At 34.8% G+C, this 16,681-nt stretch overlaps 9 protein-coding genes across 9 annotated transcripts; 4 read left to right on the forward strand and 5 right to left on the reverse strand.

The window, feature by feature from the left end:
- Positions 1-2,157: 2,157 nt before the first annotated feature.
- RO3G_00202 (uncharacterized protein) lies at positions 2,158-2,927 on the forward strand (the record flags this gene model as incomplete). Its single annotated transcript, XM_067654793.1, has 2 exons — positions 2,158-2,539; positions 2,608-2,927. 2 exons carry the CDS (start codon positions 2,158-2,160, stop codon positions 2,925-2,927), a joined length of 702 nt encoding a protein of 233 aa, XP_067510894.1.
- An 890-nt stretch (positions 2,928-3,817) lies between these two features.
- Positions 3,818-5,811, reverse strand: RO3G_00203 (uncharacterized protein; the record flags this gene model as incomplete). The annotated part of the gene is made up of 2 exons (XM_067654794.1): positions 3,818-5,191; positions 5,251-5,811. The coding sequence occupies 2 exons, from the start codon at positions 5,809-5,811 to the stop codon at positions 3,818-3,820; spliced, it is 1,935 nt and encodes a 644-aa protein (XP_067510895.1).
- Positions 5,812-6,227: 416 nt separating this feature from the next.
- On the reverse strand, positions 6,228-7,675 carry RO3G_00204 (delta-6 fatty acid desaturase; the record flags this gene model as incomplete). The annotated part of the gene is made up of 4 exons (XM_067654795.1): positions 6,228-6,407; positions 6,463-7,045; positions 7,100-7,517; positions 7,567-7,675. The coding sequence occupies 4 exons, from the start codon at positions 7,673-7,675 to the stop codon at positions 6,228-6,230; spliced, it is 1,290 nt and encodes a 429-aa protein (XP_067510896.1).
- A 1,486-nt stretch (positions 7,676-9,161) lies between these two features.
- On the forward strand, positions 9,162-9,513 carry RO3G_00205 (uncharacterized protein; the record flags this gene model as incomplete). Its single annotated transcript, XM_067654796.1, has 2 exons — positions 9,162-9,209; positions 9,289-9,513. 2 exons carry the CDS (start codon positions 9,162-9,164, stop codon positions 9,511-9,513), a joined length of 273 nt encoding a protein of 90 aa, XP_067510897.1.
- A 961-nt stretch (positions 9,514-10,474) lies between these two features.
- On the forward strand, positions 10,475-10,704 carry RO3G_00206 (uncharacterized protein; the record flags this gene model as incomplete). Its single annotated transcript, XM_067654797.1, has 2 exons — positions 10,475-10,493; positions 10,550-10,704. The coding sequence occupies 2 exons, from the start codon at positions 10,475-10,477 to the stop codon at positions 10,702-10,704; spliced, it is 174 nt and encodes a 57-aa protein (XP_067510898.1).
- Positions 10,705-11,007: 303 nt separating this feature from the next.
- Positions 11,008-11,601, forward strand: RO3G_00207 (uncharacterized protein; the record flags this gene model as incomplete). Its single annotated transcript, XM_067654798.1, has 1 exon — positions 11,008-11,601. One exon carries the CDS (start codon positions 11,008-11,010, stop codon positions 11,599-11,601), a length of 594 nt encoding a protein of 197 aa, XP_067510899.1.
- Positions 11,602-12,413: 812 nt separating this feature from the next.
- Positions 12,414-12,690, reverse strand: RO3G_00208 (uncharacterized protein; the record flags this gene model as incomplete). The annotated part of the gene is made up of 2 exons (XM_067654799.1): positions 12,414-12,484; positions 12,582-12,690. 2 exons carry the CDS (start codon positions 12,688-12,690, stop codon positions 12,414-12,416), a joined length of 180 nt encoding a protein of 59 aa, XP_067510900.1.
- A 974-nt stretch (positions 12,691-13,664) lies between these two features.
- Positions 13,665-14,043, reverse strand: RO3G_00209 (60S ribosomal protein L38; the record flags this gene model as incomplete). The annotated part of the gene is made up of 4 exons (XM_067654800.1): positions 13,665-13,687; positions 13,739-13,861; positions 13,924-13,984; positions 14,041-14,043. 4 exons carry the CDS (start codon positions 14,041-14,043, stop codon positions 13,665-13,667), a joined length of 210 nt encoding a protein of 69 aa, XP_067510901.1.
- A 1,938-nt stretch (positions 14,044-15,981) lies between these two features.
- On the reverse strand, positions 15,982-16,451 carry RO3G_00210 (uncharacterized protein; the record flags this gene model as incomplete). Its single annotated transcript, XM_067654801.1, has 2 exons — positions 15,982-16,205; positions 16,355-16,451. The coding sequence occupies 2 exons, from the start codon at positions 16,449-16,451 to the stop codon at positions 15,982-15,984; spliced, it is 321 nt and encodes a 106-aa protein (XP_067510902.1).
- Between the last annotated feature and the right edge of the window lie 230 nt (positions 16,452-16,681).

Genomic DNA, 16,681 nt, shown 5'->3' on the forward strand with positions numbered 1-16,681 from the left:
TATTCATTTTATGTATTTATACAATAGTCGTTCTATTTAAGGGGGGCCAAAATTTTTGGCCACCCTTAAATAAAGTATACCCTTAAATCGAAATAGGTGACTGTTAAAGAATTGAAATCACTTAATATGTATTGTAGCTACATTATAGACATGTTTGTACAACTTATTTCCACATAGGTACTGTCGGTTGGTATAGATTTGGTAATTGTATAAGAACATTAACAAATCAAAACTTGCTTAAGACTTGATCAAAGTTGCTGGAAGGATAATATACGAGTCGTAGTCTCAATAATTTGGATGAGAATAAATATGACATAACAAAAAAATCATTTAATTTCTTTAGATTCTATCTAATAATAAATAAGCACGCGTTTCTTTCTCAAAAAAATGAGCTTTTGGATCAAAAAGCTACTGGCCAGCTTAATCAAATAGAATTAAGTAAATGGGCTATGAAGAAATTCAATTTAAATCAACCACTTGCCCAACAGACTATATTAAACATTCTCAAAAATGCTGAAACGTTATATAGTAATGTTAATGTTGTCAATAATGGTAAAAGTCTAAAAGCAACACGCTATTCTCAACTTGATGATGAAGTAGTAAAGTTTGTTGCAGATATGAACAATAACAATCTGCCAGTCATTCGAGACTCAATCCTTCGATATGTAAGACCTATTGCTTGAGTGAAGTATAGAATCCTTGAAAATGAAATTTCATTTTCTTCTGGATGGCTCACCAAAATCTTTAAGCGAATTGGAGTAAAATGCAGACCAATGCATGGTGAAAGTGCCTCAGTAGACATCTCTTCTGAAAACATTCAGAACGAATTGAGGAAGATAGAAGAACTTCTTGAGCCATATGATCCTGTAGATATCATGAACTTTGATGAAACAAGTTTATATTACCAGCAACCACCAAGAATAACCATATGTTCCGAGTCGCCTGGTGGCCTAAAAAAAGTAAAACTCGTCTGACGGTTGAATTGCTCTGTAACCCATATGGGTCTTACAAAGGTCAACCAATTGTTATCGCACAAGACAAGAGCCCCAAATGTTTTAAAGCAAGAGCTAATTTGTTATCCATGATTGCCGTTGGAAAAAATCATGAAATTGAATACCACTATTCTACTAATGCTTGGATGACAACATACGTGAAAAAGTTAAATGTTGCCTTTGGAAGACAGAATCGAAAAATTGCTCTTCTTTTGGATAATGCGTCCGTTCATAAAATAAGAATTCCGCTCAACAATATCAAATTGTTATTTCTCCCAGCAAACACGACTAGCAAGCTACAAGTTCTTGATGCAGGTAACCTATTATTTGTTGATAAAATGCTATATAAGCTGTCTTTTGGTTTTACAGTTTTCTCATTCATATTTTGTATACACAGGAATTATTGACAACTTTAAGGCACACTTCCGAGCCCAGCAGTATGACCGTGCTTTATGTCTGTACATCAGTAAAAAAGTTGGATAATCCGAATGGTTACAAAATGGATCAAGCTCAGGCTATGTTTTCTCTAGCTAATGCATGGCTTAAAGTAAAACCAGAAACAATAAATGGAATGCTCCCAAATCTCCCCCAAGAGCTTTGACAACAAAATTACTGATGTTAGCCAGTTGAACATTGAAGCAGATGAAAGCGAGATGATAGTATGTTATACAACAAGCACTACTAATAATGAAGAAACGGCAGAAGGCAACATAGATGAAACAGAAGAAAATGATAATACAAAGCAAGATGAGCAGCGTGTCGATGTAGTAGAGTGTAGAAAACGGTTGAGAGAAGCTTATGAAACTATTTTCATGTACAAAGTTCCTTTGGACGATCTTGATCGTAAATGACATCGCCGAATTCGAATGATATTGGCTGACTCTTGAGCTGAATTAAGTAAGTCAAAAGAGCAAACAGATCTTCGATCTTATTTTGCAAAGGTAAAAAAAAATACTGTTAGAGTGCTCCAAAAAACTATCACTTATAAAAGCTTTTTCTATTTAGTGGTAAAAAATATCTGCGTTGCACCCTTAAATAGAATAGTGGTAGAGTGGTATTTATGCTGGGGACCTATGTCGTTCTTTAGGACAAACCATGAATAGAAGATACCCTTAAATCAGGCGCCCTTAAATAGAGCGACTACTGTGCTTGTCAAGTTGTTGCTATGCTTCAAAGCTTGGTTGAAGCTCTTCCTAGTAGTACACAGCAAAAGAAAGTGAAGGAGTATGAACTGTGTACTCGGTACATTCAACCAATGTTTCAATCCTTATTTGACAGTGATGAGGATAGCAGAATGATGTTCAAATGGATCAATACCATTACCTTCAGCAACAATAATAATCATGACCATCCAACAGCTACGAAGAACAGACCGGATGGTTGCATTGAAAACGATCGTAAAACAATTGGCTTCATTGAAGTAAAAACCATTGACGATGCAGCCAATCACCGTAAAATCAATGCTGATCTGTATCGTTTGGGAATCTTTGGTAAAACCGCCCTTTCTCAGTATGGTTTAAACAATACTTTTCAAGTGATGGCCATCGGTAAGTGTTACATAGTGGACCAATACATGTTTAATTTGGCAATTGGATACTAATAACATAAACTTTAGGCACAAATTTACGATTTTACATTTGCCAAAATGTTGACGGTGTTTGTATGATGACAGAACTAAGCAATGTAAGGATTCCAACTTCAATTGATGAATTGCTTCAGTTGGTTCCTTACTTTGACCTATTATATAATGTTGTAGAGGTAATCTATATTAATTGTTACTCTAAAGACAACTTTTCAACGACGACAATAACAACAACAGCAGCAGCAGATGCAGATTGTAGTAATATTACTTTGGAACCCAAAGTAATAAAAGCAATTACTAATAAAACGGTTGATAGAAGCAGATATAATTGCTTCTATCATCCCTGCCATTAAACACCATTTTTTTTATAACATTCATTAATCCCCGTTTATATAAATTATTAATTCCCCTATTTGAAATAAAATAAATTCATGCTTTTAAAAACAAAATAACAACTGGATTTAAGAGAAAAAAAAAGTAATTTTATTCAAAAAATAAATGATTGCTCCACCCTTTTACCAAGAATTTTTATTTGTTTTCGAAACATTGTACAAAAGTTATGGAGACAAAATCAAACCTATAAAATAAATAAAAAAAGTCAGTAAACCGCCAGATTTCTACAAGGCTTATCCTGACACGAAGGCCAGCAGGTCCGCTCGAGACCTGACATTAATAGATGTTCGCTTTCTACAAGGAGTTGTCCTGACACGAAGGCCAGCAGGTCCGTTCAATCGCTAGCAGCAGACATGAGGGAAGTTCAGCTACAAGGCTTGTCCTGACACGAAGGCCAGCAGGTCCGTTCGCCTACTAGACGTTGTCATGTCTTTCTATTAACTGTTTCACTGAGTAAATAATAAAAACTTACCATTGGTTTTTTTTTTCATTAATGTAGATTAATATTTAGGGAAGAAATAAATAAAAAAAACTTTTGCCTCCTGTATTTTTATATCGTGAAAAGACGGCCATAGAAAAACCCATTCCTATGCAAGAATCTTAAAGTCCGACTTGATCAAATGAGGAATTTTTATATTTGTTGGTAGATGAAGAATTTCCGAAAAAGAGGTTTATCTACCACTATCAAAGTATGAAAAGTAACTTTGTTTTTTTTTATTTTAATATCTTATTTTATTCTAAAGTTGAGTGTTAGATTTACGAAAATGGGTGTGATACTTATCTTTCATTTGTTGAACAAATTCAAGGGCGTGTTTATATTTTTCATGCATGATTATTGCTTCTTCTTCAATCATAATGTAGATCGTCTTAATAAATCAGAATTAGCATACTTCAGTGTCGAACTAATATCCATGCAGTGTTTAGCGATTTCTTTTTTTCTGTTAACCACAGAGTTGGTATTTGTTTCAGATGAATTGTTGTGAGATATATCTTGACCAGTTGCATTGTGAAGGATGGGAGTTGTCGAAGAAGGAAAATGCAACGAGAAATTAGCATGTAATTTCAACAAATACATATGTTTACATGGTTGGCGTCTTTTTTCAAAGTCGTAACAGGTACAAGACATGATCAAATTGTCTTCAGTAACTTCAATTGAGTAACCAACTGAAGCACCCTTGACAAATGAACATACCATATACCTGCACTTACCAGAATATTCCAATGTAATGGGCCCTGTTATCATATCACTTCTAACCTCCTCATCTACTTCTTCTGCTTCTAACTCACGCAATCTTTGCTGCTTAAAAAAAGGAGACATTGCGCCATTTCCTTGGACTACTCTTTCAAATTCCTGGTTGAGGTAATACTCAACATCGTTAACCAGAACGAAAACAAGTTTGTCAAGACGCTTGTTTCGTACTCTACCAAGAAACACAGTCTTCAGTTGGTTGTGCCAAGATTCGATGTAGTTGTTGGTCAGCATATGAGAGTACTGACGGTCCTTAAAGGATCTGCTCCAAACCTTCATCTTATCCTCGGTACACCAGTTACGGGTAAAGTAATCCATAAACTTACTTTGATCAGCGTACACCAGTTGGAACGCAGTAACCATTTGAAGGAACTGGTCCTTGTCTTCCTCATACACAATTTTTTGAAGATAACGCATCATCTCACCACGAAGACTACGGTTTTCACCAGGAGTGTTACCAGGAACAGACACTGAAGCAAGATGCTTATTCCAAGCTTGAGTGACATGGAAGACACAAAACTGGATCTTTGTTCGATTAGGATTAAATATTCTGGTAATGGCGTTAACTTCCGATTGACAACAATCGATGGTAAATTGTTTGGGATCAACCAAAAGGCCAGGATTTCTCAAATGTTGAAGCCATTCAACAATAGGACCCGTGCTCCGATCGTTGGTAATCATATAGGCAACGGGCCATCCTCTACCAATACTGTCATCACGTATGATCAGGGTGTACAGAATATCGGACAAATTGCTGGAGATACCGTGAGTAGCATCCAAACAGAAAGCCTTCGAATTCTTCATACGAATTTGTTGATCTGGAGAGACAAATCCACATGCAAACAAAGAGGAGTCTTGAGAGTAAGACAACCTCCCAGTAAAACAATGAAAGCCTTTTTCGGGAAGCTTCTGATCCATCCAAATCTTGAAAAACACCATATGATTTTTGTGAAAATGATACAGTTCTTTATCAACCTAAGGTAAAAGTGAAACAGTTAATATCAACTATATCAAATATATTTGACTAAACATACCTTGTTCATGATGTTCCAGATATCATGATACTTTACCTTACGGTGAGACTTGCGTCCGAAAGTGTCGGCAGCCTTCAGCATATCAATTCTTATCTGACGAGGAGTCTTGGAAGAAGTTTGAAGTTGTTGCAGAATTTCGTGCAAACGATCTCTAGGCAAACGAAAGGTTCGAATATCATCTAAAAAGCCGCCAGGAACATGGTTTGTATGGTCTTTTTCGATACCAAATTCGTAGTATTGAGGATAAGCATAGCAACCTCTAACATGAAGTGTGCACTTGCAATCCACCTTCTTGGGCTTTTTTTGGACAGGGCGGTCCTTGGCAACAGACTTGTAAGTTCCTGCACGATAACAGCAATATTGCTGTGAAAAGCAAAGGGAGATGTTGAGAATTCTCCAGCCATAAGCACATGCTTCGTTGATCCCGGCCAAGCATTCCTTCCAAACAGCAGAGTCAACCTTGATGATGACACCTGTAGCCATAACACTATCCAAATATGAAGGCGTTAAAGCTTCGTGAATGGTGGCTAAAGTGTAGATGATGTTATTGTTGGATGACATGTTACTAAAAGTACATTAACGTATATATAGCTTTATTGAATAAAGAATAATAATAAAAAAAACGCGTTTGAAAGTTTTTTGAAAGTTGATCACCAAAAAATGTTATAGATGAAAAATAGTCTCTCACCGGAAAAATATTCTTCATCTACCTGCTGTAGATAATAATTGTCTATTTATGCATTCTTTACAATTTAGAATAGATATAGTCATTGAGATTATATAATGAAAATCAAAATGAAAAAAGACAAGAGTATGACTGTTAACGATAAAGAAATACAAACAGTATGAAAAGAATGAGATGATCATTGTTCTTATTAAACGATATACAACAGATAAATGTTGAACTAAAAGGTGATGATTTGATCAGCAACAATTTATTATTATGCAAATGTCTAAAAGAAAATGGTATCAAAAGATTAAAATGACTTTTTGCTCAATTGCAAAGACAACTTGGAAGTGATATCTAATGTCTTTAGTACTTCCAATGTTCCTTTCAAGAATCCAGTATCGTGATAATTAATATCATATTTCTTACAAAGTGACTTGACCATTGGCTTTACTTTAGGTAAATTATGACGAGGCATATTAGGGAAGACCTATTGAATAAACATTAATTTCATTGTATCCACTGCTTCCTTTTCTTCTATTTACATGATGCTCGATTTGATAGTTCAATCCACCCATGAACCAATCACCTAAAGGAGAGAGTGTTACATCACGACCTGTAATCACTTGAATTTCGAAAAATTCCATTGACTCGGCCTTTTCTTCAGTAATCACAGGCATACCATTGTGATTCAAAGCGAATACAAGGGCCAGTGTGTAACCGGTCGTTGCTTGACTAACCAAAAAGAACAAAACCATGTGATAAACGTTGCTACACCAGGCAATTGTACAGTAAGTGAATAAAGTCCAGTGACTAACAAGACAAAAGCGTTCAAAGAGGTTGAGTTGATGAGACTTGTTAATAGCACCTTGTTTGAATGAGTAGAGTAAGGATTGAATGGCCCATGATAAACGAGCAAAGCCGAGAACAAAGAAATAATAACGGGTTTGATGAGGCAAGACACTTTCAGCAAGGAATCGAGAAATCATTGTGGGTTCTTCATCCAGTGAGGCATAATAAGCTGCAGATGCATATTCATCCCATAATAAGACAGGAGCAGTGTCAATATCGGGATCATGTCCATGAACATTCGTACTAGCGTGGTGTGTGTTGTGTTTGTTCTTCCACCTTTTTTAAAGAAAATTAATAAATAAATAAACATGATTTATAATAATGAGTTACCATGACAATGAAAAACCTTGACAAAAGTTTCCAAGGAAAACAACAAGAACATCATTCCAAGAACGATCTTCAAAACATTGATGATGTCCAAAATCATGAGCCAACCAACCACACTGCTGCCAAAAGATACCAACAATAATAGCAGATGCAACAACAGCTAAAGTAGATGTATGTCCATAAGCATACAAAATAGCAAGACCAGCTGCACAAAGAGCAAGAGTAGAGAGGACCTTGTAAACATAATAAGCTTTACTAGAATGAAAATAGCCTTCTTTTTTCAATTGATCCCGAAGTTGACGCATTTCTGAAGCAAATTGAGCAGAAGGAGTCTCCTTTACATGTGCATCCTTTACATCTCCTACAAAATAATTGTTCAAGATTTCATATGCTGACTCGGGATGCATAGCATGAAATACATCTAACAAATAATGTGAATATTTCTTATTTAGACTTCTACTCTCATTTACCAGATGCATCTTTTCCAACATGTGTCAGTAACACTTGTGCACCACCAGGATGATCTTCCAAGAATTCAGTCACATCATACACCTTACGATCAATAATAATGAACTTCATCGCACTTTTATCTCCATCTCGATGCTTTTGATTAATTAGTTCCAACTCTTTTAATGTGAAAACTGATTGACGATCTGTCAATAATTGTTAATGTCACACAAGCAAAAAGGAATGTGTAGAATTTTCATCACCTGATGTACTCATATTGGAAAGAGTGAAAGAAAAGAAGATATTAAAAAAAAAACTTTTTTGGGTCTCACTTTAGACGGAATCGGAGATACAATTATATGAGCTTATCATCCACTCAGGTACCTTATTATTCATCTATCGCAAGCACCAATCAATAAATAAAGGGAAAAAAGTTTTTTTTATTTTTTTTTTTTTGTCTGTTGACTATTTGCTGTATGCTTCAATTTATATGCATTTAATTCCTTTGCGACAAACAACAATTCCTAAATCGGGTTTAATCCATCAAGGATATCAAGATCCCAAAATAGTGTCTGTTCTCTTATTAATTTACCAGGTTTAGTTGAGGTCTAATGACTTTCATTAGACGCAATCAAATGCACTTTACATAAAATAAGTCTACCATCCTTATCATCACCTCCTCTTTTCTTCCTTTTTCTTTTTCTCTTTAATAACTGTCAATACAATACAGTCATTTCAAAAAGTAAAGTCGCTGTTTTTGAATTTAATGTCGTGCAAAGAAAAATGGTGTCCACTTGATGTAAAATCAAAGTCGTGTTCAAATTGAATGAACCTTGTTTGTTTTTACATGTCGCTCAGTGGCATTTTATTTGGCATAAATAAAAGTAATGATTTCATTCTTCATTTTTTTTCTTTCTGATTTTCTATTTATTTTTACAAACATTCAAAAATGGATATGCAATTTTTTTACGAGGATGGACAAGGACATGTTGTTGATGAACATAGAGTTGAGCCAATGGATCTTTTTGTTGATGAGGAGCCTTTTTGCTATTGAAACAATAAGTTCTCGTACTCAGTTTCTACAAAATAAACCTCCAGAGAGACCATCTAAGCTCACATTGCAATCAGCTAGAGTTGAGAGGAATAATGTAGCTGTTTATATGGAGCTATGCAATAAGAGGCATTATACATTTTACTCTAATGACGAAAAAACTAGATTTTTTCATTTGTTTTTTAGTACTAATGCTTGGATGACAACTGAAATTTTCACAGCATACGTGAAAAAGTTAAATGTTGCCTTTGGAAGACAGAATCGAAAAATTGCTCTTCTTTTGGATAATGCGTCCGTTCATAAAATAAGAATTCCGCTCAACAATATCAAATTGTTATTTCTCCCAGCAAACACGACTAGCAAGCTACAAGTTCTTGATGCAGGTAACCTATTATTTGTTGATAAAATGCTATATAAGCTGTCTTTTGGTTTTACAGTTTTCTCATTCATATTTTGTATACACAGGAATTATTGACAACTTTAAGGCACACTTCCGAGCCCAGCAGTATGACCGTGCTTTATGTCTGTACATCAGTAAAAAAGTTGGATAATCCGAATGGTTACAAAATGGATCAAGCTCAGGCTATGTTTTCTCTAGCTAATGCATGGCTTAAAGTAAAACCAGAAACAATAAATGGAATGCTCCCAAATCTCCCCCAAGAGCTTTGACAACAAAATTACTGATGTTAGCCAGTTGAACATTGAAGCAGATGAAAGCGAGATGATAGTATGTTATACAACAAGCACTACTAATAATGAAGAAACGGCAGAAGGCAACATAGATGAAACAGAAGAAAATGATAATACAAAGCAAGATGAGCAGCGTGTCGATGTAGTAGAGTGTAGAAAACGGTTGAGAGAAGCTTATGAAACTATTTTCATGTACAAAGTTCCTTTGGACGATCTTGATCGTAAATGACATCGCCGAATTCGAATGATATTGGCTGACTCTTGAGCTGAATTAAGTAAGTCAAAAGAGCAAACAGATCTTCGATCTTATTTTGCAAAGGTAAAAAAAAATACTGTTAGAGTGCTCCAAAAAACTATCACTTATAAAAGCTTTTTCTATTTAGTGGTAAAAAATATCTGCGTTGCACCCTTAAATAGAATAGTGGTAGAGTGGTATTTATGCTGGGGACCTATGTCGTTCTTTAGGACAAACCATGAATAGAAGATACCCTTAAATCAGGCGCCCTTAAATAGAGCGGCCACTGTATAGCAAGGTCAAAGAAAGGAAATCCTACAGTGGTTACAGTACCTATGACTAAGGCGAAAGCAACATCTATTCTAGGCACAATATTTGCCTCTGGATTAATTAAAGTTAGTTTGAGAGCCCCAAAATAAATCAAAAAGAGAAAGCTAGGACGTTCAACTGATTGTTATAGAATAGGAACAATGGCAGGGCATTATCTAAGCTTTTTAAAAGCTATCCTTGATGAAATGGACAAATATCCAGAAATGAAGGGACATTATCTTGTCATGGATAATGCTCCTATCCATAGCTCAACTGATATAGGAAAATATATCCGCTCAAGAGGATATCGGTATGCATACCTTCCTCCATATTCTCCAGAACTGAATCCAATTGAGCAGCTCTGGCCAGTTGTCAAGAGTAAAGTGAAACGAAATAGGTTTCTGGAAAAAAGAATCACTAATGACCAGAATCAGTGAGACATGTGATGGCTTATAAGTGATTTCAGAGGCTTTGTTTCTCATTCTGCAAAATGTTTTGGTAAGTGTCTCAACAAAGAAAGGCTGTAGAACTAAAAAAAAATATGAATTAATTTGAGTAGTTGGAATGAATTACGATGATTCAGGCGCGTGTGCCTGGGCTTTCTGGGTTCGCTCTTTCTTTTTTCTTTTTTCTATCCTCTATTGCCATGGACTCAAACGTTTCAGGTAAGTTGTTTTCAAAATGACTGATATTTAGTTGTCTTACTTTTTTTCATTCGAAGATAGTTTGCTTACCCAACGTCTTCCTTCAGAATACACACCAAGAGGCGACATGATTAGTCGTATGCTCATTAAGAATCAATCGGTTGTTGATTTTATAAGCCATGATTTAATGAGCACTCCCAATGGCACGTACAAGGTTGCTGGTGCTGATTGAAATGGCACAAGGTCTGATATTCTATACATGTCAGCACTTTCTACGCTGGGTTCCTTTTCACTTCTTCTGATTGAAATCCAAAATACCATCGACTCACAATTCCTGCAAAGGTTGATTGGTTACTCCCTCAATGTTATGAAAGTGCACAAAATCCTGTCTGTCGTATTAGTTTTTGGCGTTCACAAGATTTCTCCAAGCAATCTTCTTTTGGAATTTACACCTTCCTCAGATCAAAGACCTTGGCTCTTCTCTTTTCCATGCACCATGTGGGCCAAATATTGCTAGTTGGTATCAAAGGAAACGATGCGTGGTCAAAATTCTGATAGTCCACTGAACCCAGTCATGGCTTTGTCTCTGTTTTTGGCCGAACAGCAGCCTTCGTTATACCTTCATACCCATCCACACGATCCGACAATTATACAACTCTACAAAACCGCTTTCGCATTGGTGTGCCACTATCAAGTTTTCGAACAAAATCTTTTTTCATGGATCGAGACTATTTGCGACACAAACGAACAGCTGTTCAAAAGGACGATTGACAAAATATCTTCCGGAATGGACATGGACAGAACCAAACGAATTTGTGAGCGTGGCATCGAATACAACCGTGAAGTCAAGCATCGTTTGCTGAACGAATCGAGTTCAAACTCTTCACAAGAATTGGAATACCCTGATCGTTTACAACTGGGACCTCTACCAAAAAAGAAACCTGCAACACATACCATGTCGAATCAAGCTTTCGAATTCGTGCAACACTTTAAAAACAAATCCACTGGACGAATGAATTGGAAATTGTGCTTACAAATGGGTCCAAGCCAGAGTTTACTTAGGTCCTTTACCACTTCTGAGAGTTTGCGTGTGTCATACACCTCCGTTTCCCAGAAAAGAAATAAGTAAACGACAATGTGTGATTTAAATGCAATATAAATTAAGACTTAAGAAGACGAGAGATGATGTTTATTAATCGCTCTATTTATACTGTTGTAGCACAACGAATGTACATCAAGGTTCAGTATAATAGTTATAATAACTGAAGATTTTCTATAGATTTAGTGGCACACGTCCATTTCAGCCAAAAACCTTTCCACCTTGTCATCATTGACTACGCCGGGCGTTCAACATCACCAAATGATATTAGGATTTTTTTAGAGTAAGCCGAAAAGAATACTGATTGCAGCAAGTTTTTTCATGCTAATTAATTTGAATACTAGACAATGCAGCAATATCAAGGAAGTTGTTGTAGATCATGGCTCTCCGTTTGAGATCTTATCACGTTTTGATCTTTTGAAAAATAATGATCTGGAAAAATTTAAATGTCGACATACCAACGTTAAACGATCAAAGTAATTCTTTTTTCTTGCTAATGGTTTGTCTAATAAAAAACGAAAAAGAAGTTATTTATTGCAGGTTTATTTTCCAAAAAAAAAAACAAAGTGCTTACGCCGCAGTAATCCAATTTGATAATGTAATGACAGATTGATTTTTTTTTCACACGTCTGAGAGCGGTGTGAACCAAAAGAAGCAGAGTTTAAGCGATCGAACATGCTAATCAAGGTCGTGTCTGTCCCTTTTGAGGGTGACAAACTGCGACATGGCACGAGTGACCAACTGTTTATCAATAAAAGGAAAGCCGTCAATAGTAAATCTCCAATGGGCACGCCAGATAACAGAGAGCACGCAGCAGCTGAGAGTCCAGAGATCAGTATTGTCTACAAAAGGAAACCGCTGAAAAGACCAGAGGATTGAGCATACATCATCTTGAGTGAAAGTGAGGTGTGGACTAAAAAAGTTAAAGGCATCTATCCATACTCTCCATTTCCTGGGACAGCGCACGAAGAGGTGTTGTAAGTCTTCATTATTAGCAGAGCAAAATTTACATTGTGAAGAGGTCAAACCGTTATCGAATCTTGAGAGAAGTGACTGATTAAAGAGTTTACGATGGAATAGACGATACCATAAAGACCGGCTTTCAGGCGAAACAGGCATTTTCCAAAAAACTGACCACTTTGAAGTTGGTATTGGTGACATTGCCGATGATGGTAGAGATCGCTGTATTAGAGACAACCGAAATGGCTTAGGTTTGTAATTGATCCATTGGGGCTGCGAACAGAAGGCATCGATGAACACTGAATCATTTACTTCCCCCAATGGTTATTAAGAATTCAAATTAGTTGGTTTAAAAAATATATATTCAAACACCGGTTTGATGCGAATGATTGAAGGAGAGAAGGCTGAAAGAAGGAAGGAGTATAGTAACAAGATATCAAGTATACCTTTGCTTCCTTAACCAATTTGTATATATATTTTTCGTGAGTTATCATATTTTTTCCTAGAGGATAAATAATAAGGTTGACCGCAATGTAACCCCACAAATTTTTATAAGAGCACAATGTTATGTTACGCTCAAAATGATCAAACACTAATTAACAGCATCAATTTGGGATCAATAGAATTGTAGTCATTTTGATTATAATAAAATAAAATACCATATATTCGTGACAGACATATATTTACATGAGGCAATATCTTTATCTTTTTCAATTATTGTGCAATGTATGAAAAATATCTTGAATGTAACAAAAAATAATAAGCAATGGTCATTAAGCATACGACTCTTGATTATTATGGGATGTAAAATGTTTGAATATACATCAAGAATGGGGTTTTTTTCTTGGAGATTTCTCATGATTAGAGACCCCATAGAATTGATTTAAAAAATAACATTCGATTTTATACATGCTGAACACAGACACATACACATGCAAAAAAAAAATGGCTGTATCTCCCCCTCCCCCTCTCGATTCACGCGTGAATGCAAGGTCACTGATGTTGATATCAGAAATCTAAATAAACAAACTATCCCTTTCTTTCCACACAATTTCCACTATAGACTTTTTTTTTGTGCTTATTGAGCTGCTTTATTGAAAAAAAGTGGTGTCCGTATGTATAGTTGAGACTACTTAGATCTCATTGACAACGAGAGCTATATAATAGATGAGTATTTCGATCTTGACCTTTTTTTTCATGTTCTTACCAGGAGGAAGAGATTGCTTAAGCTTGTTAGCCTTAGACTTGTCCTTAACAACAAGAGTATAAAGGTAGCGAGAACATCTAACCTTAAACTTGATAGAATCAGAGTTCTTCTTAATGCGAGCGGCTTTATATATAATTGCATGTGAGTGTGTACGAATAAATTCAATTATGATTTTCAATATTTACATTTGGCGTCCTTTCTGCGGGCAATTTCGAGAAATTCCTTGATATCCTTGATCTGCTTAGGCTATACATATATGATATTAGTCATCCATACTAGGCTGAATCCATCTGCTATTTTACCATCGCGCTACGAGTGTATACGAAAAGAGAAGGGTCAGATGGTTCACCCAGATGCCTACCTCTTTTTCCTTCTCACCAATTTTTCTGCCTTGCCCTCTCATTTACATTACTTACACTTGTATGAAGATGTATATTTCCGGTCCGGGTGTCGGACTACTAAATTAAACAGACAGCATGAAAACAAAAAAGAGAAAGGTTTAACATGAAGCAAGATGTGCGACGAAAGAATAAGAATAACCTGACACTCTTAATATTATTAACAAAAGTATAGAATAAAAAGAAAAAATTAACTTGCAGGAAAGCTGCTGCTACTGCATCTGTAATAAAATCAAAAGAAAATAATGTTCCATGATTCTTACCTAAAAACTTTACAACTTTTTATACGAAGATGTTGAAAGCACATTGATTTACATGTAAATCAGTTATATATCAATAGCTTAAGTAAATTCACAAGCCAGAAGTAATTAGCCATTTCTTTTCTGCTGCTCCTTTCCTTTTATATATATAATTGTAACTTTATACTGAGAAAATGCACCTTAGTTGCTATGAAAGATTGAATTAAGTTGAACAGCAAATGCACAAGATAAGTTTTTTTTAATTATTTTACTAGCATGTACAAAATGAATTTCTTTTATTTCGGTATATATAGACTGACAACTCATAGTATATTGAGTATTTGGCAGTACATCGCAATCCTTGATGGTTTCTCAAAGTTCTATTGTCTCTCTACTTCCAATTCAATTAAATTGTAAAAGCATAAAAATGCGGGAAAGGCTATTGTAATCTCTTTCTACACTATGACGCATATACTTTCATGTATTCAATAAAAAAAAGGTTTCTTTTTTGCATTATTAATATATAAATAATATTTAAAAACTACCAAATATGTTTTTTTAGGGAAAAGAACAAAAAAATTACTTGAGGACATGATGTCAACCAGTCATAAAAATGGAAGAAAAAAAACAGTACTGTGTAATAGAGCAAAGGCAAACAGAAATTTTTGTTAAGCTCATTTGATCTAAACATTATAATTTATCGGAGACAACTCTGAAAAAAATTTTCTTTCACATTTTTTTTTGAATGATATCGAATCAGTTACTATCAAACACCGTCCATTGCTACAAGCTCATACGGCATTAGCGAATCTGCTCATTCATTCTGCGGTTCCTTTATAGATCTTTTCCGGTGATAAATAATCGAAAAAAATTGTGAAAGAACCTAAAATTCTCATTTCATAAAGAAATGAAAACTTGGTTTTTTAAAAATCTGTCTTCCTGCTCAACTTGTCGGAGACGATTTATATAAAGAACTTGTGGGTTTCTTTTTAAGAAAGAAAGATATCGAATATTGGAAATATTAACAGTACATGATATATTATAAACAACAAAAATAACAAAAATCTTTAAGTTTGATGATGTATGTATATATATAAAGTCATTCAGTTGAAGAAAATCATTCAATTGTAGACCGTAACATGAATATCATTTTATCTTCATTTTCTTGATAAACATTTATTATAAAATAAAAGCTAATCTTCATTATATATACAGTTATTATTGATTCTCTTCAACATTAAATGACTTATCTATAGTCGAAACAGTTTCATTTGACATGAACTTGAAAGCAGAAAATATATTGTTTGGCATTTTAAATAGCTTTATCAGACAATGGGTCTCGGGGATGGTATAGTCTTTCCAGTCAATTCTTACAAAAGCCTAATGAAGATAGTCTCTTGCTCCAATTTACTCAAGTATAATATATTGATATCCTAGCATATAGTGTGATCCACTTAATAAAATTTGCGTGTCCCCATACATCTTATTCAATACTTTTACCTTCTTTATACAAATGAGCACATTGATATTCTTTATCAAACTCTGAACCTTGATTAATCAATAATGGTTATTTATACTTACAATTCGACGTCGAAGGCGGCCAGGGCTACATGCAGTGTGCAGTCTCAAGAAAGATGGTGTCGAAGACTCGAGAACTAAGAACGGGAGTAGAAAAATCCCTTGAGATGGTAAACTTCATAAGATTTATGACCCATAATTTCATGTCATTTCCTTCATTTGTATAAAAATAAAGCGTACGCTCTTCTTTGAGTTGTAACTGGAATGAATATTCTCCCATCTTCATGGATTCATCGGGAATAATACGATAGCCTTGTAAATTGATGATGCCTTTGATACGTACATCCTACATTGTAACTTGGCTAATGTCAAGTGTTATAAACATACATTAAAATTTTTAAAATAAAGCAAATGGAATCTTTTCAATATAGACCAAAGCCTGTTCTATTTTTTATATTTACGACCCTGTTTATATAACCAGCTTTCCATGACTGAAGTATCTGAATATGTAATGTAGGTATGATCTATAGGTAAAGCAGTAGACTCATGGCAAAACATATTTTTACAACTTAATCAAGTAAAAAAAAAAAAAAAAAAAAAAAAAAAAAAAAAAAAAAAAAAGGGGTAAAGCAGTCAAAGAATGCAGTTTGACATATTAAAGTGTGACACTATTTATTATAAATGGAAAATAATGATGAATTGTAGCACAATACAACGAGTTAAACACATAATATCAATAAGATATCTTTTCATTCTATTCATCTTTTTCTTTTACAGTCTAGCTACCA

Source organism: Rhizopus delemar, genomic scaffold (genome assembly GCF_000149305.1).
Source record: "Rhizopus delemar RA 99-880 supercont3.1 genomic scaffold, whole genome shotgun sequence".
NCBI lineage: Eukaryota > Fungi > Mucoromycota > Mucoromycetes > Mucorales > Rhizopodaceae > Rhizopus > Rhizopus delemar.